Source organism: Aulostomus chinensis, chromosome 20, assembly GCF_037954235.1.
Source record: "Aulostomus chinensis isolate RoL2024-O1b breed Wild chromosome 20, RoL_Achi_v1.0, whole genome shotgun sequence".
NCBI classification, from domain to species: Eukaryota; Metazoa; Chordata; class Actinopteri; order Syngnathiformes; family Aulostomidae; genus Aulostomus; species Aulostomus chinensis.
In genome coordinates, this window is record NC_141339.1 from 817,583 (window position 1) to 842,723 (window position 25,141).

At 47.6% G+C, this 25,141-nt stretch overlaps 1 protein-coding gene across 9 annotated transcripts in view; it reads left to right on the forward strand.

Annotated features, from left to right (window-relative positions):
• Window positions 1-25,141, forward strand: part of cep128 (centrosomal protein 128) — a 44,632-nt gene that overhangs the window by 9,675 nt on the left and 9,816 nt on the right. For 5 of the 9 annotated variants that reach the window (XR_015110715.1, XR_015110716.1, XM_086190286.1 and 2 more), the window contains exons 11-21: window positions 179-318; window positions 2,046-2,117; window positions 2,902-3,087; window positions 6,278-6,466; window positions 6,868-7,323; window positions 8,860-9,024; window positions 11,825-11,989; window positions 17,262-17,321; window positions 18,531-18,723; window positions 20,467-20,516; window positions 21,519-21,542. Coding sequence is in view for 4 of the 9 variants with exons in the window: in XM_086190286.1 (XP_086046412.1) it covers window positions 179-318; window positions 2,046-2,117; window positions 2,902-3,087; window positions 6,278-6,466; window positions 6,868-7,323; window positions 8,860-9,024; window positions 11,825-11,989; window positions 17,262-17,321; window positions 18,531-18,723; window positions 20,467-20,516; window positions 21,519-21,542 (1,700 nt within the window). In the remaining 5 variants the exon portion in view is untranslated. The remainder of the gene's footprint in view (window positions 1-178; window positions 319-2,045; window positions 2,118-2,901; window positions 3,088-6,277; window positions 6,467-6,867; window positions 7,324-8,859; window positions 9,025-11,824; window positions 11,990-17,261; window positions 17,322-18,530; window positions 18,724-20,466; window positions 20,517-21,518; window positions 21,543-25,141) is intronic. The other 4 variants (XR_015110717.1, XR_015110718.1, XR_015110719.1 and 1 more) reach the window with 2 other exon arrangements.

Below are 25,141 nucleotides of genomic sequence, written 5' to 3' on the forward strand. Positions count from 1 at the left end.
TGAGCCCTGCATATGAGTCCCTACCGTAAGAGATGAAGACAAAGTTTTTCAGAGTTAAAGCTGGAGAAATTTCTCATTGATTGAACGTGTTGCCTTGACTTGCTCTGTCAGTGTCTCGTCTCCAGCTGCAGCAACCAGCCGAACAGTGATTTGATTGATTTGATGATCCGTGTGACAGAGCGCTCAGACCAGGAGACGGAGGTGGCAGAGCTACGAGTTCAGCTGTGCAAGGCCTCGGCCCAGAGTGAGATTAAAGAACTGAAGAGGTCTTTGGACTGCAAGGAGAAGGAGAGGCTGCAGCTGAGTATCCAGGTGGAGGTGCGTGCGTGTGTGTGTGTGTGTGTGTGTGTGTGTGTGTGTGTTAGACACACATCATACTTTGACTCCTTCCTCCTCAGCAGGGTTCATTCAGTTTTTCAAGCAGCTCTTTTAAGCCCCTTTCACACTGCACCAAAAACGCAGGTCAACACAGGTTTTTGCGCACTCTGAAAGGGTCGACTCTGCATTTTGACCCACATCGACCGACTCACCAAGCGACCCGGGTGTTTAGCGGCTCGGCTCGGCTGCAGTGTGAAGAAGGCGACCTTTGTCGTCTCAGGTTTCAGGCGACCTTCCTGTCACATCCTGATTGTGTCTCTGTGCCGCCTGTCAGGCTTCACCTGTAGCTTCTTCTGCTCCCTTCCAGTCGAGCCAAAAACTCCATCCTCCTTCGCTGCAGTGGCGCTCAGACATTTTCCAATCTGTGCTGAGTTTGAATGCTTTGCAAAAGAGACAACATCGCAATGCAGGCAACGACAACGCGAACGTTCGACTCGGAGACGTCCATGTTGTCGTTTGTTTACCTCTCGGTGTTCCGGCGCACGTTTACGTGAAATGATGACGTGTCAGCGCGATGACGTGGAGAGAGGGAAAAACACAGGCACGCAGCCTCACAGCGGGAGTTCAGACCCGGGTCTTTGGAAGCTTGAATGAGCCCTGATGCCGAGCAAACGAGGGTCCAAAAACCAGTGATGACACACGTTTTTCAGTGTGAAAAGGGGTTTTACAGTCACATCCTCCATCAACTCCTCACCAGTTGATCCTCTGAATATCTCCTGGTGAAGTGGCAGTTTTATTTGTTTAGAGCAGGGGTGTCAAACTGGTCCAGTAAGGGTCGTGTGGCTGCAGGTTTTCATTCCAACCCAGCAAAAGCAACACCTGATCCAACAAATGAGCTGTGAGGACACAGCTTAATTGATTTAAATAGAATCAGGTGTTGCTTTTGCTGGGTTGGAATGAAAACCTGCAGCCACACGACCCTTACTGGACCAGTTTGACACCCCTGGTTTAGAGGGTAAATGGGTCCATCACAGTCATGCAAACACCAGCCTTTGATACGCTGGGGTAACCAAGCCTACGGTAGATGTCAGTAAAAAGTTCAGCTTCATTTATTGGCGCATTTTTGAAAATATTTGACTTCTTTTTCACTGGAATGAAGTGTTTTAACTTCCACTCTTTCCCCATTGTAGAATAAGTGTTTATAGATGAGGTGGGCGTTTGCATGTATCACCTTGTGCGTCACTCACGCTTCTTTTGTCTGGATCAAAATATACTCTAGAAATGTTACACTTTAACAGTAAATGAGCAAACATAAAGACCTAAACTTCTATACAGCCCAGTAGTTGTATTACTGACTCCTACCTAAAGGTGTACGGAGTTCAGACTTTCAAATATCAAAGTGGAAACTTCAAAGTAACTGTGATTTTTTTATTTATTTTTATTTTTTTAAATCCAGTACAATCCTTTGTCTGGACAGCATTTCAGCCTTGTAGCTGATCCAGTTGTTAGCAACATGCGCACACAATCTTAACCTTCTCTGACCTCCATGTGCTCTATACCTCCGTCACAGCTTGGAATCTCTCATCCTGTCTTCTCCTGCCTGTTTTGTTCTTCACCACCTTCCTCAAATCCCCGCTGTCATCCTCTCCCTCTCTCAGGGAGCTTCCATCTATTCCTTCAATCACCACATTCCCCACAAACACACTGTCTCCCCTTCTGAACACCAGGAACTGTCTTCAGAGCTGGCGCAGCGGGAGCAGCAGCAGTTACGAATGCTGGAGCAGTTGAAGGACATACAGGTATTTAACATCAGCTTGTGGATTTGAAAATGAACTCACTAACACTCTGCTGGCTGATAGTACAACTGTACTGTGGGCGGCGTGGCTCAGGGGTGGCTGTCTGGCAACCGAAGGGTTGCTGGTTCGATCCTGACCATGTCCAAGTGTCCTTGAGCAAGATACTGGACCCATAATTGCTCCCGATGAGCAGGTTGGTGCCTTGCATGGCAGCTCCACCATCAGTGAGTGAACGGGTGAATGAGACGGCACTGTAAAGAGCTTGGAGTGCTGCTAAGGTAGAGAAGAGCTCTATAAAACTGAGTCCATTCACTGTTCTGGGTTTTGTGGGGGTGCTGCATGATTTGTTGAGACCGTCAAATCAGGGTTAGTGTGTGTCTGATGATGATTTCTCCTGAAGTTCCTGATGGTTCCTGATAGCGGTAACAGGAGTTACACAGGTGAACCTTAGAGTGAACATAGATGGAAGTTATCAAGGATGATTGTCAACACAGAACTACGAGCTCATTCATCAAATCGCTGTTGAAATATTAGAGTAGCTGAAAAATGTGAGCTGCTGGTGGCGCTGGAGGGTAAGTTAGGGCATCACGAGAAGCAGTAGCAGGTCTGCATGACATTCATGACGACCTATGAACGAGTTCTGATTCTTGACGTTTCAGCCTGGACCAGGGTGGTGGAACAGCAGACTGACGCCTTCATCCTGAGTAAACGCCGCTAACTTGGCAGAAAGTGCAGATGTAGTTGAGCAGCTAGGATGAAACGAGACTGGGTGTGCGTGTCCTTGCAGACCCGAGGGCAGGCAGAGAGGAGAGAGACGGCAGCATTGCTCCAGGAGAGCCGCAGCAGCAGAGATGAGTTGAAGACCCGGGCTCAGGAGGCCGTTCACCGGTGGAGGTCAAAGTGCAGGAGGCTGCAGAAGGAGCTGGAGGAGGTTCAGGCTCAGCTTCAGCTCCACGCTGACGAAGCCTCCCAGGTTGGTGGCGAGATGCGTAATGACACCACAGACCTGTAAGTGCTGCTGTCTGTAATGTTGGCGGTCGTCATCTCTCCTGACAAGCAACTGAGCCGACTGCTAATGCTGTTGGTCCATGATTTTCCTCACTGGGACATCACAACATCTAGAGCCTTTTGATTAAGTCACATGGTGTTGACTTTCCAGATACTGCAAACTGAGGGAGGTTCACTCTCACTGTTCTCCTCCACTCATTAACTCGTGGCTGTGGCCTGTTCACCAAAGACTGAAAAACTCCATCTGATGATGCCATCAGGGTTTTTTCAGCTTGGTCTCCAGGCCGTTACAGCGTGGAGGTGTGGTTTGGAAGCAGACGCTGGTTGGTCTATGATGGATGCGTCCCTGCTGACGTAGAGTCACCCAGCTGGAGACGAAGAATCAGAGGTTACTGACCTCGGCTGGCTTCACTTTCCTCCCGTGGTGACCTGGATCAGGCTGAAATAAGTACCACACAATTAGCATTTTCCTGCTTGGGGAGTCTGTCCCAGTGCCTGATACTACGACTCTGTAGGGGGTGATTAAACAGTCCTTCCAGAAAATTTGCAGAGTTTTTCAATGATTGTTGCAAGCAAAAATCCCTGATTATGCAGCACGTTTTCTTAAAAAAATGCGATGGATTATGCTGAATATTAATGCCATTTTATGGGATGAAATTGCGGGAATTTGCAAAAACTGCAGTTTGATGAAAAAGAAAAAAGAGACTCCCCTACACTCTGTTCTCACTAGGCTACGACCTTCATAAGAAGAGTCGTTTCTAATGACTTCCTGTGGAATCACGAAGCTCTTATCTGGTTGTCTTGCAGACCCTCATAAACATGTGGTTCAAACTTACAAAACCTCGATGAGTCGAACAAGCTACGAGCTTGTTTTTTTGTGGGCAATTGAGACGGATTTGTGGACTTCATCTTGTCTCCTTCATGGGGTTTACAGCTTTCCAAAGACGTTGCTTCACAACGTTCCCAAGGCAACAGGGGAAAAATGGCTGCTCTTGTGTGAAGTAAACAGAACATTTGTTTGTTTATGACTTTTTTGCAATGAAAATGTGGGGATTAAGAAATCATGCAAGCCCTGTGTATTTCACACGTTTTGCGTGGAAAACAGCGATTTATGTGGTGAAAGCGCAGCATCTTTGGAAAAAAATGCAGGCCCCGCATAAATGTGCAGGCTTTGGCTGATTATGTGTTGAATTATGCCATCGCATAATGTGGTTGTTCTGGAGGGACTGGTTAAAGCATTGTAGCAGCCCCAACAACATAAAACACTTATCTGTCACTTAATTCTGGACGCATAAACAAAAAACAGTTCAATAAATGCTGTCAATCTGTTTTTTTTAGAGGTTTAGACTTATTTTAACTTATTTATAGCAACATCCAAGAGGCCCCAGGTCCCAGTCAGGAACAGCAGATCAATGTTTTCGCTCCTTCTGCTGTTAGCGACGAGTCAGCACACCACATCAGCGCCAGTGGGTGATCTGGGGTTCATTTAGTCCCAGAGTTGGACAGTGGCATCTCCAGAAAGTCCTTGAAAAATAATGAAAGAATGATAATAACGAAACATGAAGGAAATACATTCGTATGAGGGACCAGCTTGGAGAAATCCTCTTTGTTAATACTGACTTTTTTGTGGCACGTTTATCTTGCTATTAATTTGAGTTGAATATATATGAGTTATTTTTGATGTGGATTTCTCTGCTAAATTTTCGTGTTCAAACATATTTTTCAGAGAAAGTCTGATGGTGACATCAAAGGTGTGGAGAAGTCCTGGAAATGTGTCAGTAAAATCTTGTTGGAACTCTGTCTCCTAGAGTCACTTTTCACCGCATGTTCTAGAAACAATCAACAATTTAAAACTAGAATTTCCTGGTTGCAGACTGATTGGACGAAACTTATCTCAGCCAAACTTCTATGAACTAGAAGTTCTGTGCCATCATCAATAAGTGGATGTATAACAAATCTGCATGTATTTGTGATAATATTTCAGCCATAGGGAGCAGAATCTTCATTAAGTCGCATTCATGACAGAGCTGTGGTACAGGTGTAGCTGATGAAGTGACCTGGGGATATCACACACACACACACACACACATACTCATGTCACATTTCAAATCTTAGCTGGTTGGTGTTTCCAAGCAACGGTTCCCCTTCTTTGTTCCATTTACAGAACCTGTAAGTTCAGATGTTTAAGAGGAAACACATCAACAGCCTCCCATTACTGGGAAACTAGAGAAGCTGAAATATTTATGAGTGTGTCTGATTTAAATCCTCAGAGGCCTTTCATAGTAGGAATGAGCTGGGATATCAGCACCAGTCATATAGATAATAAAGCTGAGATCTATTGACATTCATATTGTGGCGTGCAGTTTTTCTCCTATGGTTTCTTTTAGAGAAAAGAATAAAAGCAAACGTTTTTTAGAATCACTGAACACCAATTAAACCACTGACAGCAGGAGCAGGCAGGGAGAAACGTCCTGCAGCTGTCACTCACGAGGCTGTGCAACCCAAACAAAGCAGCTGCACACGCTTGCAAACTCTTTCTGTTAATTTTTTTCTGTTCGTTTGAATTTGAATTTGTTTTATTTACTCTCATTTTGTATTACAATTAAAGTTGAGTTAAGTTAACCACGATGTAAGCATTTGCAGGGTGTGCTCCAGGGGTTGAGCTGGGTTCAGTCGTGCGTGTTACAGCTTGAAAGTCACCTCCCAGTCATTTCTGTTGCATGTGAACTGAGCGAGTCTCCTCCAAACTCCCAGTCAGCAGCTCTGCGTCTGACAGACACAGATGGACAGACTCCCACCTGGCATTCTCAACGTGATGTGAATTAATTACAAAATCATTTCTGCACCCTTAATGAATTAGGATAGAGAATCAAGTGCTCAATTAAATGATTAGGTTCTGAGCTCCAGCAAATTCCAGTCAAAGCCGGAGTATTAGAAGCAATCTGCCTTGAACAGACCTGACCATTGTCCCTTATCAGGAGCAGAGAGCTGGCTTCCTGCTATCAGCTCTGGAGCTGCTGCTGCATATGTTCCTCTCCCTGTCTCTCTGTCACTCTTTCTCCTCCTCTCATCATTATTGTTAGAGCTTCTCTTTGTACACCGTTTCCCTCCTCCTCTTCGTTTGTCATTCTTCATTTCTCTCGTCCTCCCTGCAGACAGTCAGGGAAAAGGAGAGCTCTCAGGCCCAGATGAAGGCGCTGAGCCAGCAGACTGAGGCGGCCCGCAGGGAGCTCACTGAAATCCTAGGCCGTTTGGCCCGGCGCGAAGAGGAGCTTCATCGCAAGGACGTGGAGCTGTCTGAGACCTGCCAGCGCCACTTGTCACTGGAGCAGGAAATCCGGGAGGTGGGTCTCATGGTCGGACATCCAGAAATAGACTTTCTATTTCAAATCCCAGGGGAAACAAAAAAGCATCGCTGCGAGGTCGTCGAAATTGTTCATGATTATGTGATGATTTTGTTACGAAACTCAAGCTTTTGATTTAATGTGCCTTTCTAAAGGGACGTCAGTCAGTGCTGAAGTAGTCTCACTGCCTCCGTCAGCCACTGTGAAACCTTCTGTGTGTCAACTACGCTTTGTGAAAACCAATCGGGGCGCGCTGAAGTTGCGCTCCTGTCTCCCACCCTCCCACCTCCGTCACTCCACAGACACGGCCGGCTTTGTTATTTAACTCTGGTGTCACTTCAGTTTATAAGTTAAGATTACTGGAAAACATTGATCAGATTTTGATATCGCTCTAATCGTAGGTGAAGAATGCCTCCGCAGCCCTTCAGGAGGAGGCCCGGCGTCAGGCCAACATCCAGGCCAGACTGAGGGAAGAGAACCAGAGGCTGGAGGAGCGAGCCGACTCACAAGCTCGTCGCTGTCGGAAAGACCAGAACGCAGTGGCCGAGCTGCAGGTCTCGTTGAAACAGATGACCTCGGCCCACGCGCAGCTCGCCCAGCGCCTGGCTCAAGAGGAGCGGACCAAAAAAGAGCTTCAAACAGGAGCGCTGGAGCTGCAGGCCAAGCTGACGGTGGTTCAGGAGGAGCGAGCTGCACTGGGCCAGCAGCTGCAGCTGGAGAGGGAGGTGCATCAGAAGGAGCTGGACAACTTGAAGATGACCATAGAGGGCAGCAGGACCAAGAGGGAGGTGCAGGACCTGCTCACACTCTGTCGGCAGGAGCGGGATGAACTCAAGGCACACCTGAAGGAAGTTAAAGTAGGTCCTTTTATACATTTAGTGATAAACAATGCTTTATTTTTTACGATGTGCTCTTCCATATGCATCGTGTCTCTCTAAAACCCGCCGCTGGATCTGAGCTCTCCAGCAGATGTGACTCTTCATTTCTCAAATCTTTTGAGATATCAAGGTCATAAGCCGACCCCAGAGTTGTCCTTGTCCGTGCAGCAGGATATGGATCACGGTTGATAATTACAATATCACTGGCACAGAGTGACATGCCTGAGCCACTAAACATCTGGCATATTCCCGACTCAGCGAGACAGACAGAACTCTCACACGGATTAATTTCTCTCATTGGCTGGGCGTCTGTCCTCTGGAGTGTGGGTGAATCGAGGATAGCTGAGCCCTTAATGGTGTGTGGTGCCCTGTGGATCATCACGGCCACTCCAAGACTCCAAGCGTGAATATTTAAAAACCTGATATCAGACCTCAGAAGCCTCATCAAGGCAGCGCTGGAGATAGGGGACTCCGCTCGAGTTAATCCCCCAGCTCCCAGCCCCGATCCCTCCCTGCTGTATCTGCGATGATGAGCCCTCGTGGGTACACAGTTCCTGAAGGGGCATGGTCCTCCCTGATATGGAGGAGTTTAGCCCATTAGCAGTGCTGAATGGCATTAATATCTGACATAGCTCATTGTAATGGTGTCATTTGAGAGTGCAGTAAGGACAAGGGCGTTTGCTGGAATGTTTCTAAGTACTCGCCTACGGGTGCTGCAGACGTCCCAGAGAAGCCCACCCAATGTTCATAACTAGGGGCTTATATTATGGTTTTGATACAGGCAACTGACAGAAAGCTTAAAATAGCCTTGTTTCCTTGTCCTTGTCCTGTCTCTCCTGATTTCTTTGGCACTCTGTCTTCCTTCGCAGTCTCTCTGTCGTAATCTTTCTCCTGTTGTCTCTCTACACTTTTAGTTTTATATTTTCCATTTGTTTTCCTCCTTTCTCCCTTTCTCTGTTGCTTTGCTCCTTTTCTACCGTCCCCACTGATCCAGGGTCTGCTCCACCTTCCTGCCTGCCGCTGTTGCAGGATGTGCTGCTGATGGAGAATTGTTGGGTGTAAATTCATCGAAGGAGCGTGGTACTGGACCTGCTCTACCTGTAAAGAGTCATGAGAGAACTTTGGTTGGGATTTGGCGCTACAGAAATAAAATTGACTTGACTTTTTGACTCTTTCTTCCACTCCTGTCGTTCCCAGTCCTCAGTCACTGCTGTTAATTCCACTGTCTTTACTGGAGTGATCATAGTAGAGTGAAGCCTGAGACCAGCTTTGACTTGGCAAGAGAGATGGAGCCCTGTATTCAAGGCAGGATTTCTGCTTTGGGGATCAAGTTTCAGTACAGACAGTGATCACCTTGTGGACGTTTACAAAAGATCAGGGCGCTCGTGCCAAATTCACCAAACCCATTTATGCCATTGAAATAGGTTAGAAATTGAATACGTTAGAAAATGTTACTGCATGTTAACTAAACTGTCTCCAGAGCTAGACCTCCAGTCTTCACTGTCTCTCTACCAGGTTGGTGCGGCCTCAGACAGGGAGCGATGTGAGGCGCTGTGCATCAAGCTGGACCGCATGAAGGAGGAGTGTGACAAGCTGGCAGCACAGCTCGGCACAAAAGAAGAGGAGCACACACGCCTCCACAATAAGTACCAGCTACTCAAACAGGAACTGGATGATCGTGTAAGTCCTGCCTCCACTGCTATGCCTTTGACTGAAATAACGGATATTAAATGATGTGAAACTGTAAATAACAAGGTCTGAGGAAATCGAAGCGAAGTAAAATCTGGTCAACTGGACGTAAGTTTATCTTGAAGACGTTTCACCTCTCATCCGAGAGGCTTCTTCAGTTCTAGTGAAGAGGTGAAAGGAAATGTCGCAGTCCACCTCCTCTGTTCTCCTCTGTTCTTTGAACAGAGGAGGTGGACTGCGACATTTCCTTTCTCCTATTTACAACCAAGTCCTTTCAAAGCTTCCCCAAAGAGCTCAGCTGAAAGACCCATGTGGAACGGCTGCTGCCAGCACAGCCCATTAGCATCTGAGTGGTTGGTGAAACTCCCTGACACCGCACAACGACTGTCGTTTGGGGAGGTCAGGTGAGTCTGGGGAGGGTCGTTTCCACCACAATAGCACTGACCACTCCCACATAGGTTTATAAGCTGGAGCTTCCACACTCTTCACTAGAACTGAAGAAGCCTCGCGGATGAGAGGTGAAACGTCTTCAAGATAAACTTACGTCCAGTTGACCAGATTTTACTTCGCTTCGATCTACGATGACCTGGATGAATGAGAACCTACACAGACATCAAGGTCTGAGGAAGTAGGCAGTTATTATCGTTCCTGTTGAAGCTTTGCACCTGGTTATGTTAAATTAACTTTATTGGAAATATGTTCATTCGCCATCGTCCACAGACCTGGATAAGAAGGTGGACAACCTTCTCTCCTCTGTATGTACGTGAAGTGGAACTTGACGCTGTTGTAGAAGTGGTGTTGTTGAATTGAGCGACCAAATTTTGAACATATCTGATCTTCAGACCTTGGACGGCTGTGATTGATTCTCTTGCCAACTGCACACTGCACAGCAAGTGACACCCGATGAAGCTGAAACCCGGCCTGATTTCAAAATGATTCTTGCAGCCTGAAAAAGCTGGACCAGAAATGGTCCCAGAGCGGACAGTTTAGGTCCAGCTTTAGGGATCTGAGGCCCTGTTGACCCGTTAGCTTAGCACAATGACTGGTAGTGGGTGGGAAGTGTTAGCGTAGCTCCGTCTCTGCCTGCATTAATATCAGGAGGGTTGTGTGTAACCTTGGTGATGAATACCAGTTTAACATGAGGAGACGTTGTAGTGGTAGAATCAGACACGTAACCGGAACTACTTTCCTGACTGGGCGCAGTGATTTGACGCAGCACCTCCAAAGCTCCACTGGAACTTGGGTCAACAGAACCAAACGTTTGTTGAGGACTAGAAGAGCGACTGCTGCTACTGATCATGAGGAGGAGGAGGAGGATTCCTGCTGGACACACCAGCATCCTGGACCTGAGCTAGCTGATGCTAACACTTCCCACCCACTCCCAGCCACTGTGCTAAGCTAACTAGCCTGGACCTGAGCTAGCTGATGCTAACACTTCCCACCCACTCCCAGCCACTGGTCTAAGCTAACTAGCCTGGACCTGAGCTAGCTGATGCTAACACTTCCTACCCACTACCAGCCATTGGGCTGAGCTAACTAGCCAGGACCGGAGCTAGCTGATGCTAACACTTCCTACCCACTACCAGTCATTGTGCTGAGCTAACTAGCCTGGACCTGAGCTAGCTGATGCTAACACTTCCTACCCACTACCAGTCATTGTGCTGAGCTAATTAGCCTGGACCTGAGCTAGCTGATGCTAACACTTCCTACCCACTACCAGTCATTGTGCTGAGCTAATTAGCCTGGACCTGAGCTAGCTGATGCTAACACTTCCTACCCACTACCAGTCATTGTGCTGAGCTAACTAGCCTGGACCTGAGCTAGCTGATGCTAATACTTCCTACCCACTACCAGTCATTGTGCTGAGCTAACTAGCCTGGACCTGAGCTAGCTGATGCTAACACTTCCTACCCACTACCAGTCATTGTGCTGAGCTAACTAGCCTGGACCTGAGCTAGCTGATGCTAACACTTCCTACCCACTACCAGTCATTGTGCTGAGCTAACTAGCCTGGCTCTCAGCTCTCTGTTGCAGCAAAGAGGAGAGACTCTGTCAAAGTTATTGGTTCATTTTCATCAATCAGAAGAACATTTTCCATGACTGGATCAGGCGTGACTTCAATAGGACAAATGCATGGGAACCTACGAGGACATTACAGATCAGTGTTGATCTACTAAGGTTATTATATATAATATAATGTTTTTAAAAGTTTACGTGGGGCCACATTAGCAGTATTTTAACAGGGGCTGTATCACTTGATTGTAGATGTTTTACTGCAACAGTTGAAGTATGCACTCTCCTCTTACAGGCCCTGAGTACCAGTAGCAAGAGCAGCAGTAGCGGTAGCAGTAGTAGCAATTGTACTAGGAGTATTAGTAGTAAGGGCTCTTTGGTGGATCCATGTATTGACTTGAAAGGAGACAAGGGGGTCTCTTAATAATGAAACACGGGTAGGTGATTATCGGAGGGTCAGGCTAATGATCCACGGCTGTTGGCAGCACTGATCGGTGAGTTCCTGTGCTGCGGACACATCGATCTGGTAGAGACCCTGAAACTATTGACAGTCAGCCCAGACAGGGAAACTTGGCCCGGGGTGTGTGTGGGTGTGTTTGAGGAGCTGAGGAGCTCGCTGATGAACAAGCTTGTTTGAGTATTACTGCGCATATTTAGGAACTAATGGAAGTGATTTCACAGCAAGGAAACCTGAGTCCTACAGTTATGGGCTCCATCTCTTTATGTACAAGACAAAGCTGAGTGATGTCATCCAAGTTTCCTTTCACATCCGCCATAGGTGAGGTCAGATGAGTGGAGATGTGTTTCTGAGTTAGCGCTGGATAAACTGGAGGAGAAGGTTGTACGGATGGAGGCAGAACAGGAGGCGGTGCTGACCTCTGTGGGGGAGGAGCTGGATGCAGCGTGCCGCAGCCTGGCCAGGAACGGTGAAGACAAGTTACAGGTATATTACCTGCTTACACTCCATTTCATTCTGCTATTTGTTTATTTGCCTGATATTTTGAGCCTAATGTGGTTTCCTACTGTAGCAGGCACTTGGAGACAAGAATATCCATTTTCGTTGAAACGAGGGCTGTCGCTATGAGTTCTTTTAGTAATCCAGTAATCTATCGATTATTCTACCGATTAATCGAGTAATCAGATAGGAAGTATTGTAGATTCTGCAAGTTTTCAATTATGTTACTTTTGCTTTATTTAAGAGCAGTGGTACTCAACAAAAGAGAAAATAAGACGAGTCTCTTAGACTGACAAGTATGAAATGCTAAGAAACAGTATGAAGTCAAATAACTTTACTTTGATTGTACTTTTACTTTTGCTGTTTCTACTTGACATTTTACTGAAGTACAAGCGGGGTCCTGCAGGGGACTGGTGCACCAACACACCACCTTTTCCTCCTCTTCTGAGGTTGTGTCAGTGTTTAGTAATCACAAAGCACCAAGACCAGCGCCATTAAAGTCCAACAAAAACAACAGAAATGTTGGTTTTTCAAAAAAGGGCAACAATTACATGCAGCATTTTAATAGTAATGAGGTGTTTTTACATTGTGGTATTCATGCTTTGACTTCAGTAAAGATCTGGGTGTTTTTTCCATCAGAACAGGTCAGGGATCAGTGCTCCAGTGACTCTGTGGCTTAAGAGGGGTTCTAGGGTTAGGGCTGAGGACTAGAAGAGCCAACTAGTTAGGGCTAACCAGAACCCTAACCCTAACCCTGCTGGTCTAATGATTCAACATCAAGGCAACAGTCGGAGCTGAAAACCAGCACAGCGCACACTTGCTGGTTGTAGCTGTTAGGCTGTTGGCAGGTTTCAGCCCCAGTATAATAATGTTTGTTTGTATTCATCATTTAGAGCCTGAATCTTGAGGGGGAAAGGTTTTAAACACCAGATGATCTTTTATGTTCAACTTTATTCAGACTTTTGCATGTTTAATGGTACATCGACTAAATTTATACAGCACCTTTCAGCTTTCATGGATTTTGGAGCACTTCACAATGTTGCTCATTCACACACACACTCACACACTTAGGGTGAATGCTGCCAGCTGGAGCTCGATACCTTGCTCAAGGACTCGCTGACAGAGCTGCATGTGTATAAACGGTGAGAATCAGTGGTTCACCCAGACTCACTGTGGCTCCACAGCTCTATGCTACACACCTGTTCAAGAAAGTGACTGACATGTTGCCGACTCACTTCTGTACGGTCACCTGTGACGTGAGAGATCTGTAAGAAGAAGTACGTTCTACATTCAGAGCTCAAGTCAGAGTTCGGTTGCATTTTTAACGGTCATTCAAATGTTCCAAAATGACTCACTGTTAAAGACAATGGAAAAGCTCGCACTCCTTTACTTCTCCTGTCCTCACCAGTGCCTTTGGAAGCTTATCTCATATCAGTTGGTGCATTCAACTGGTCAGCGATTGATAGTTTTTCAAGTGTGGCATCATTTATTGGCTGCCCCTGTTTGTATTAACAACGTACACACACACACACATCAGTCATTCATCAATGTCGATTATTCACTGTAAAGCTTCTGCAGCACTACTGTGACACACTAATGTGTCACACACATTGCATGGGATTGGCGCAGCCCTCGTCCTGACTCTCCCATGTATGTTTGAAGCTAGTTCTCCTCTAGCACTCCAGGCTAATGAGCCCAGCCGGCTCTGATCAGCTCGTATGGATTTGCCAGCCTGCTTCCAGGAGCTCTGCAGCAGCCGGTTGGGTGAGCCAACACCTCACCTCATCTGTAATCTGTCACGTTGAAAAGAAGTCCAACTCACTAGTGACTGGCCTAATGAGGGGAATCATTAACAGTTAAGGGGCGTATTAGTGTTCCATTACTTGAGGATACCCTCCCTCCTCTTCTCTCTGTAGAGGCGCTAATGTGAGTCATTCTGAGACACCCAAGTTAGAGACCAAAACAGGTTCTGTTTCATTTTACTGTGTTGGCAGATGATTCTTCAGTTACCAAGAAGTGTGCTGTATTTATGTTGATGAAGCTAAACATTCTAGGGCTCCTCACCGGTCAACAAGCTGCATCACTGCAAAAATCACTTTGAGAATTGGGTACGTTTGTGTTATTTCTGCCATCCCTCCATCCATCCCTCCATCCATCCATCCATCCCTCCATCCATCCCTCCATCCATCCCTCCATCCATCCATCCCTCCATCCATCCATCCATCCCTCCATCCATCCATCCCTCCATCCATCCATCCCTCCATCCATCCCTCCATCCATCCCTCCATCCATCCATCCATCCCTCCATCCATCCCTCCCTCCCTCCATCCATCCCTCCATCCATCCATCCATCCCTCCATCCATCCCTCCATCCATCCATCCATCCCTCCATCCATCCCTCCCTCCCTCCATCCATCCCTCCATCCATCCCTCCATCCATCCATCTATCCATCCCTCCATCCATCCCTCCCTCCCTCCATCCATCCATCCCTCCCTCCATCCATCCATCCATCATCCATCCCTCCATCCATCCATCCACCCCTCCATCATCCATCCATCCCTCCATCATCCCTCCATCCCTCCATGTTCTCCCTCTCCTCCTGTTGAGGGTGGTGGGGGTGGAGCCTATCCCAGCAGCCTGGACAGGTCACCAGTCCATGGCAGGGCCAACACATAGAGACAGACAACCATTGGCTCTCCCAGCCACGCCTACGGTCAATTTAGAGTCTGGATTAACCTGGTCCCTCTTGATGTCTTTGGACTGTGGAGGAAGCTGGAGTACCAGAGAGAACCCAGCAGGAACAGGGAGAACATGGAGACTCACCCAGAAAGACCCCGTGGTTATTTTTGCCATCTTAGTCTAAACCTTGAGGGATGTCTTCTCATAAGTTACTTCTCTGTCTTCTGTCACTGGCGACCTACGTCCTGTCTCCATTCTGGTCCTCCTGGGCTTCGCTGGCCATATAACTGCACAGCTCGGTGCATGAATCCAGCAGAGGACAGTTGTCACGCTGTCTGCTCCCTGCTTCCTCCTCTCTGCCTTGTTTCACTGTGAACTGGGTAATAAAGTGATCTTCCTGTCTCCTTTCCACTTGCTGTGAATCCTAACGTCTACGCCTTCTTCTTCTTTCAACTTTGCTGTCTTAACCGTTTTCTCAGTGGGAGGTGAAGCAAATAAATTGTAGCTTAAGACAGTCACCCTTTTCTTTGTATACTGAGAGTGACATACCCACTCTCACACATTTAAATTAGCAGTGGCAGACGCTTAGATTCACCAGCAGTGCTGCATTTCCCTCACTCCAACCCCACAGACAGCACTTTGAACACCCAGTCTGCTCCGCTTTGTTTGTTTCATCTCTGCCTGTGTGTGTGCGCCACTGCGCACAGCTGCCTTTGATGGGAGGCATAGACGCATTTTTATCCTCCCACACAGTCGTACGCTCTGCTGTGCAGTTGTATTCTCCCTGAGACGGGGTCCTCTACACAGCAGTACTCCAGCGCTGTACCCGAACTCGGGAAATTTGTTTGGCTTGGATCTGGTTTTAAAGTGACGAGTTGGAAAAGTGTCCTGACACTTGTGCAGGTACAGGACCGAGAAGGTCTCAGACATCCCGCTGTCTGCTCTCATCGTCTGTTGATCATGTGGTAACACTTTGCCACAAGCGTTTACTTGGAAAAAATATGGTTGTCAGTTTTTCATAAATTTGTTGGTGTAGATGAGTGGTGTGTGTATGTGAACATGTTTTAGCGCCGCAGCAGGAGAAGGTTCTGCTGCAGCTCTCTGACAGCAAGGATGTCTCTGAATGGATGAGCAGAGAGCCTTCAGGAAAGGTTGGTCATGGGGCAAAGAAGCAAATATTTATTTTTCACATTCCATAGGAGCCAGAAAAAAATTCTCTCCAATGGGAATGCAACTTAAGAGTCGGACTGCATCTAACTCTTTTATTGAACTTGCCTTGAGAAGTGTCGATCATTATATTTCGATCAAATGTGTTCGAACCTGATAACCTGTAATTCTGAGCCAGTCCGAGTGCCTAAGTGAGATGTGGCTCCGACCATCGCGGATCCCTGGGTACAGAACTGCTGCTGTCACATCTGATGTCTTCATTTATTTAACCTTTCTCCAGATAATTAACCCATTTCTCAAATGGAGATGGAGGAGAGATGCACGCGAGTTGTTAGCCTACAAGCTACTGGGCGTCCCCGTGTGGACGGTGTTCTATTGGTCAGTCGATAAACGCCTGCTCATTAAGAGACGTAGAAGTGCATTGCCATGTGTTACGTGTCATCCTACTCTTGCTCTTCTACACAACATTTTCTAACTTGCCTCTGCGTTTTCACTGTCTAAATAAGTCTCAAAAGAAGGACTGGATAGCTGCGGTGCCAGTTGTAATCTTACTTTGTTCCTCAAGGGGCAGCAGTGAGCCACGGTAGCAGGAAGCAGCCATGGTTCTCCTCTGATCTCACTCCAAAGCACCTCACACTGGAGCCCTGGTGCCTTCCAAGTATGGTTTGTGTTGTGCGTTATCTTGTGTCCCAACCATCAGGTCCTCTGCTGCCCCCTATTGATCGGGAGCAGGAAATATGAGGCATCAGCAAGCACTTCAAAAACTTTTTCAAGTGCAACCCTAATGGCCCCTAAACACGTATCAGACTGGCTAGACAACGATCCCGTACAGAACTGGAAGACTTAGGGTGGTGAGATTTGGAGCAGACAAGCACAGCTGATGTTGCTGTTCAGCTCCTGGCGAGCACGCATGTTGCTCTCCTCGTGTGAATCGAGCAGGTAATGAATGGTTGATTATTCACCTTTACTGCAGTTTCCCTGTCTGGAGCCACAACAGCATCTGCAGAGGTGCGTGTGTGTGCGCGTTTGTGTGTGTGTGTGTGTGTGTGTGTGTGTGTGTGTGTGTGTGTGTGTCACAGCAGTCATTAGCAGCTGGCAGACAGTCAGTTTGTAGTGCTGATGGTGACAAGCTTTTGTGGGAGTGATGGAACACACTCTCTGAGCTCATTCTTACTGCACAGCCTCTCTGTGTAGGTGTGGAGTGTCAAACTGGTTAAAACAGCACACACACACGCACGCACACTGGTAGAAGTCAGTCTTTATGAAAATTGGTTCCCATTTGTCCATCCACATCTTCATTGCCCTTCATGTACGTTCATGGGACCTCTTGAATTTGTGTTCGTCACCATTGCAGAATATTTATTCAGTAACAGAACCCCTGATCATGCTAACAAAGGCGGTGTGTTTTAACAGGTGATCTCCCAGAAACCTGGACTTGTGGAAGACCCCCGCCGCTGGCTAGCTGAGACAAAGGTATGATCATTGCACGCTGTCATCCTCACAGGAGTTTCCTGAATATTCAATTATGTTACGCAAGACTAAGTGTGAGGCTTTTAGCAGGAACACGGTGCTTATCCCCAGGCCTGCACTACCAGAGATTAATGGAATGTGCCTTTGCTTGGTTAAAACAAATCTTTTGAGCCTGGTGAGAGAACACTGATCTTTATCAAACCGAGGTTCAGGTGACAGACAGTCAGAAGTCAGAAACACTCACCTTTCGCTCACTCCCAGTTGGTTTTTGTTTCTCCACATGGACAAGGTGCTGTAGAGAAGTTGTTATTCAGTGTGTTAATGTGATCTCCCTCTTTTTTGTAGTGACAGTTTCCACCTTCTTCTCTTCCGCTCGGCGTTGCAGTGACGTAACGTGTGAAGAGCATGTAATCATGTTGTTGGTGGCCAGCGATGCAGGATACTGTGTAAAAATGTGTTTGCGCAATCTCGTTCATCACCCTAATGTATTTTTCCTGTCAGGAGAAATGCATTACAAGAACAGAACTCTGGAGAATAAGAGAATAATTAGCTCCCCAGTTAGCCATTTAAATGTTGCTGGAATCAAGGTTTGATTTACGGGCTCATAGAGCACCAGTAGAAGAGCCATTTATCCATTTATATGACTGGGCCACAACATATGGAGCAAGAATAGTCTCGTAATGAAAAACAAGTTTCACAAATGTGTAAAACAATTTAAAAATGTGGAGAACGGAACATGGATTGATTTTTTTCCCCCAACATTGCACATAAACACCAAACAGTTTGAACAGATTTCCGTCAGATTTCCCGATGAACTCGTCAGCCTGTGCACATGGAGCCTGATGTTGGCTTTCAAAAAGCTTCCTGTGCGTAGCAGTGTCTACGAATGTTTGTGACATCCTTTCTGTTTATGTCCTGCCGTGTTTGTTGTGGGATTCCCTTTCGTCAGTAAGCTCAGATGTGAGACGACACTTGTACAGTTGTTAAAGCCCTTATTGCCCTGCCTGACAGCCAGAGCTTGAGCTTTAGTGCCGTTCCAAAGCCTGGCTAAATACAGAGGGTTGAGTTAGGAAGGGTGCCTGGCATAAAATGACACATTAAATATAGACTTCTTCATCTACTTCATGAAGAAGATCAACCCTAAGCACAATATAAGGAGCCAAACCCATGAGGCCGAGCCGAATACATGATAGATGTTTGTGTGCTAACCAGACTAAGCTACGCTGGCTGTGCGAGGAGGTGCGGGAGAGTGACGCGAGAGAACGGCGCCTGAAGAAGCAGCAGCAGCAGACTCAGGATCAGCTGAAGGCCCTCAGGCAGAGCTGGGACTCAGAGCAGACCGCCCTGCTGCAGCGCCTGGACCAGCAGGAGAAGCTGCTGCAGGCTCTCAGCAGTGAAAAGAAAGGTACAGTACACACACACTCACACACACACGCACTCACACACTCCTGGTACTCATTTTGGTGGTGCGGATGGATTTGTTAGTTTCACACCAGCAATGGTGCTGTCATCAACAGAGTCCATGTTGCACCTTCAGTCCTTATCTTGATTGCTGCGTGTGTTTTGGGTGGAATGATGGTGAAACAGATGTGCGGCGGGCATGTGTGTGTTTAAGAGGTGATCTGTGTCTGATGACGATGGGGATGAACTTTGACGCTTCTGTGGAACCTGGACGAGGTCTTCGTGAGTCCCTCGTCTGTCTGATGAGCTGCTGCTGACGGGGACAGCTTGTTTTTGGTGTTAATGCCGATTTATATTCCGTCACCAGAATAAAGGTGTTTGCTGGTGTAGCTTACCTTTTAATATCTAACCTGTGTGTGGTAATGTGTCCTCACCACACCTGAAAGAGTGTGTCACTTGTTTTTACCATTAAAGCGATCAAATTTTAACAGGGCTGCTCCATTAAATGTACAACAAAACCCCAAATCTCAGGCCACACATGGATGTGATCTCATTCCTAAATGATTTCTGTCAGCAGCCAAGCAGGACCACACATTTTATGCTGTCAGATTAAAGGAGGGGTTGTAAGAGGGTAATAAATGTTTTTGTGGAGAGAATCATGATCTCAGTTCTTAGGGAGGAAAAGCTCCGTTCACATTAGCAGGAGTGGTTCGGCCCTGATTTGATGTGGGTTTTGTATTGTGGAGCAGATCTTAACCTGCCTGGCTCAGGCTGGCGAGAGCTCATTTGAATAAATATCTCATTTGTATATTTTGCATGCCTTCATGGGTTTTGTGGGCTGTGACAGTTAATTGTCTCATTTGTGAGCGGGAGGTGTGGTTGAATAATGGTGCATTGGTGCATTTGGCCGACAGCCCTGGCAGTTACAGGCGACTGACCGTGTCGGTGTTGTCTTTTGTTTTGCTGAAATCAGAGTTTCCCAGACTGCTGCATGTGGACACACTGACTGTGGCGTCGTCAAAGCCGTGTTCTGCCTTCTCAAGTGTTCCTGTGTGTGTTTGTTGGTCTGAGGTTCATCCTGGACATCTGATGATGATGACGAGAGATGAAGGTGCAGTCAGAGACACGTGTAGACCGGTGGGATGAATCCAGTCAGTTCACGAGTCCGTGTTTGTGGTATGATGCTGATGACAGTGATGCTAACCTCCGACTGAAGAGTGACAGAACAGGAATTGCCGATTGTTTATAAAGATGAATACAAGTAGATGTTTTTGAACATGGTGCTCTTCAACAGTTCTGCCGTCAGCTCATGAGCACAGCTGGCTAGCAAGGCTAATTCAGCACAGCGTCAAGCTGAGTTCATTTGTGTTCCTCCAAATCAGCCAACAGTTTAGGGCTGCTACACAACAACAACAACAAACACCGCAGGAGTCTGTTTCCTCAACCTCCAGGTGTGTGTGTGGGGGGGGGGGGGGGGGCTACACTCCTAGTGACATGGTATTTGTACTGTACGTAGTAGAGTGAATAGCATTGATCACATGATTAAGACTCTGTTTTAATAAAAAGTTATCAATTAATATTTTGTTTGCGCAGGATTGATCCAGTATTTACTTCTCAGACAGTACAGCTGTCCTGTACAGGAGGGTGCAGTACTGTCTATAGTACCGGTCAGTGCTTGAACCCCGTGGGGTCCAGCGCACTCATCACCTGCAGCTTCTCTCTTACGCAGCTGAATTTGATTTTTCAGAAGTGATGGAGAGGAGTCGCAGGAAGGATGAAGACATGAGGAGCCTTCAGGTCAGTGTTTGAGATCTTTATTAGATGATATCTTATTGTTTATGTTTCCACTGATGTGACCGAGAGGGGACAGGTGGTAGTGCTGGTTAATACCCTGTAGTATATTTGAGTATATGTGATGGGTAATTTCTGCCGCTGGGCTTTAGTCGTCTGCTTCCTCGCAGACTTGCTTAGACAAGTAGCTAATTACTGCAGACGTGAGGTCCTGGAGTTTAGAGGCCACCAGAGGCCTTGTCTCAGTCCTCAGCACCGCAGCACAGACACTTGGCAGCCCACCAATTCACCTCGTCTGGAGCCGCCTGGCCCCCAGCACCTCGCCGGCCCTCCCCTCACTATCAGACAGCAGAACACAAATACACACACTGCTCCTGTGTGTGTGTGTGTGTGTGTGTGTGTGTGTGTGTGTGTGTGTGTGTGTGTGTGTGTTGCCACATTGGTCCCATCTGTGGCTGCATGATGACACCTGCTAGAGCTCGTGTGCAATTAATCAGCCCCCCCAGACTCAGCCCAGCTTTTAATTATGAAGGATGAGGAGAGAGAGAGAGGAAGGAGTGAGAGACATAGAGCCAGAAAAAGGAATAAAACAAACTGGGTGGGCTTAGGAAAAAAGAAAGCACCCTTGTTACAAACGATCATCACATTAGAAGCAGAGGGGGAGAGGCAGGCGGTTGGGGGAGCAGGTGTGTGTGTTTGAGTGGCAGATAAGAGGCGAGGCATCACTTGTGCGTGGTTAGAGAGGGAACATCAGTCAGGAGCTGGATGAGCAGCCACAGCGCTTTGTCTTTGTGTGTGTGTGATAAGAAGCTTGTTGTCTGCTAGACTTCCCCCAGCCCCTGCATTCCCTTCCCTTGTTAGCCAGTTGTTGGAACACTCTTCCCCTCTCCCACACACTCTCGGCTCATCTAGCACGTCGAGCCAGTACCCGGACTCTCACACACCCAGCTGTGCTTCTTCCTCCTTGTGTTAGTTTAGTTTGGCCCTAATCTTTGTGTGTCTTTACAGGATCGTGTTCTGGACCTGGAGATGGTACGTTGCTTTCATTAATGAATACAGTTTGAGAGCCTGGAGCGCTGAACTAGAGGTCATGTTGACTTTCAGCATGTTTCATTGTAGCCGTGTAGGCAGTTGGTTCAGCTAAGGCTGTATTTCTTTAGCAGCCCATAGAGGCTAACACACAGTTGAAAATGTCTGCTGCAGTCAAGGCTGAGACCTTCGTTAATCATCACAAGTCTTGCTGATGGGGTGAAGAACTGAGCTGTACCGACAATACGGCGCTGACCTCACCAAACGTGCTGTTAGCATCGACCACCAACATCCTTAATTAGCTATTAGCTGCAAGCCTGACTGACAGCCTGAGCACTTTTACTTGCCTGGAAAACCATCAAGTAAATGAAGCTGTCTTAATTTGTGCCGTCTATCCATCACAATTATACAGCACGCTACCTTTGATTAGCTGTTGCTGTCTGCTCGCCACGACAACCCAGCAGCAGGACAGTCCGCCAGCCCTGGAACCCTCAGTGAGTCTGTGTCACTGTGCCATTCAGGACCACAATCAGCATAACGCTGGGTAGCAGCCTGCTCTTCTGATAGTTGGATGCTCCGTCTGAATGGGGACGCGAGGCCGTTGAGACGAATGGTGGTGGCATGAATGGACTGGAGCGCAGCTGAGAGAGGGCTTTTGTTAGGGTGCTCTCAGCACCATCTTTGATGAGGTTGCTATTAGCTGATGAATTGACCAGGCTGTCTGACGTCATGCCTGTTAGCATACAAGCTTGACAGATAAGCACATAATTTTCTAATTCACATCGTAGTGGCAGTGAGGAGAAGAGAATCCCTAGAAACTGTGGGAATGGGAGTCGTTCCCTCCGTTCATTCCCAGCCAGGCCTTTTTAGGATGGACATGACAGCTGGCAGCAGCAAACAAACACAAGTGAGAAACCTTTGACCAGAGGTGATTATTGTGGTGCCTGGTAGTGATAAAGAGTTCAGACTCAGCAGATCTGGATCGCTACCACGACCCAGATTCAGAGTGCCAAACACGCAGTCGTCCTCATCACCCTGCAGCCTACAGCTCCAGCTGATCATTCATTCATATCAGAATCAGATGCATCTCCAGATAAACAGTGGAGTGGTAATGAATAAAGTATGTTCATTAAATACAGTAAGGGCCAGACAGCCCACGCTTGCATCATAAATGTGCTTCTAAAAGTGCTTCCTCCAGTGGAGCTCCAGAGCTATCTGGAGGGAACTGTGGCGCAATGAAATATTGACATTCTGAGCTTCGAGCTAAATCATGTGTGAATGTTCGAGACCAACCAGCTGTTCAAGATGAAAATGTGTTAGCGAAGCCAAGTAGAGGATAATTAGACAGTCCTTAGGTCCATGTTTGTTGGCCTGCCGTCATCTCTGGTGCTACCACGTGTTTCTCCTGCACACGATACCTTGCAGAAATATCACAGTCACAAGACCAGGCATTATTATGTGAACGGATGCACTTCTGTAGGCTTGAGTGTACTCACTCTGTGTACATGTACACATGTACACTTACTGCATTCTCTTCAGCAGTTCATAGACATGTCCAGGACTGATTTCCTTCAGGACCATAAAGTTCATCTTATCTTCAACTGAAAAGAAAAGTCAGAATTCCTCCATTAAAAAAGGTTCTAAAGGTGCTGCTTCAGGAGGTGAGCAGCAAACATGAAGCTGAAGTAGCTGTAATTTGTGCTGGACCTCTTAGATATTTGAGTAAAGACAAGCTGCTGGCACCAGGCTAACACCGTCGCTCACGTCGCCTCTGAGCAGGGACAATGTGATCCTAGTGCACATGTGAATGCTTGCTCCATTTCATATAATTTAATAGGTATTCATAAACCCTTCTAGTGCCAGCAGTTTCAGCCATGCCCCCTTGAGATGTGGGCATTAGGTCTCATTATCTGTACAAATCCAGAGGTATGAGCAGACACCAGCGAGCAGTTGAAGTCCAGGGAGCGATGGAGCTGCTCGTCGCTGCACCCCTCGACTCAGAGTGTTGTCTCATTTCACTGGATGTGTGCTCCTTCCTGCAACTCATCCTTTCTCCTGCTCCCTTCAGTGGGAGGGGCTAAGGAGCAAAGTGAGGCCACGTGACAGCAGGGGAGACGATGCAGGTCCTGCTGCTGACCTGTGGTCTTTGCTCTTGCATGGTCATTAGTCAGGCTTTTCAATATTCGGTACCAATACCAAAGAAAAACTCTATACTCAGTAACATTTTTGATGCCACGGGGGGAAAATTACAAAATAATATGCATACAAATGTTTTCAATAATGTCTAGAAAAACAAAAATAACAAGCAGCGTTGTGGGGGCCTGAGCCCTGGCCTGAATCCCAGGGTGTCCTGGTCCAGTGTGGAGGCCTTGTAGTTGAGGAGTTAGAAGCCTGAGTCTGATCAGAGAGTGAGAGCAGAGCTGAGAGCTGGCCCTTTAAGAACCCCTCCCCCACTGCTCTGTCATTGATCTGTGCTAGAGTGAGAGCAGAGCTGAGAGCTGGCCCTTTAAGAACCCCTCCCCCACTGCTCTGTCTCTGATCTGTGCTAGAGTGAGAGCAGAGCTGAGAGCTGGCCCTTTAAGAACCCCTCCCCCACTGCTCTGTCTTTGATCTGTGCTAGAGTGAGAGCAGAGCTGAGAGCTGGCCCTTTAAGAACCCCTCCCCCACTGCTCTGTCTCTGATCTGTGCTAGAGAGAGAGCAGAGCTGAGAGCTGGCCCTTTAAGAACCCCTCCCCACTGCTCTGTCTTTGATCTGTGCTAGAGAGAGAGCAGAGCTGAGAGCTGGCCCTTTAAGAACCCCTCCCCACTGCTCTGTCTTTGATCTGTGCTAGAGTGAGAGCAGAGCTGAGAGCTGGCCCTTTAAGAACCCCTCCCCCACTGCTCTGTCTCTGATCTGTGCTAGAGTGAGAGCAGAGCTGAGAGCTGGCCCTTTGAGAACCCCTCCCCCACTGCTCTGTCTTTGATCTGTGCTAGAGTGGAGAGCAGAGCTGAGAGCTGGCCCTTTGAGAACCCCTCCCCCACTGCTCTGTCTTTGATCTGTGCTAGAGTGAGAGCAGAGCTGAGAGCTGGCCCTTTAAGAACCCCTCCCCCACTGCTCTGTCTCTGATCTGTGCTAGAGAGAGAGCAGAGCTGAGAGCTGGCCCTTTAAGAACCCCTCCCCACTGCTCTGTCTTTGATCTGTGCTAGAGTGAGAGCAGAGCTGAGAGCTGGCCCTTTAAGAACCTTTCCCCCACTGCTCTGTCTCTGATCTGTGCTAGAGTGAGAGCAGAGCTGAGAGCTGGCCCTTTAAGAACCCCTCCCCCACTGCTCTGTCTTTGATCTGTGCTAGAGTGAGAGCAGAGCTGAGAGCTGGCCCTTTAAGAACCCCTCCCCACTGCTCTGTCTTTGATCTGTGCTAGAGTGAGAGCAGAGCTGAGAGCTGGCCCTTTAAGAACCCCTCCCCACTGCTCTGTCTTTGATCTGTGCTAGAGTGGAGAGCAGAGCTGAGAGCTGGCCCTTTGAGAACCCCTCCCCCACTGCTCTGTCTTTGATCTGTGCTAGAGTGCGAGCAGAGCTGAGAGCTGGCCCTTTAAGAACCCCTCCCCACTGCTCTGTCTTTGATC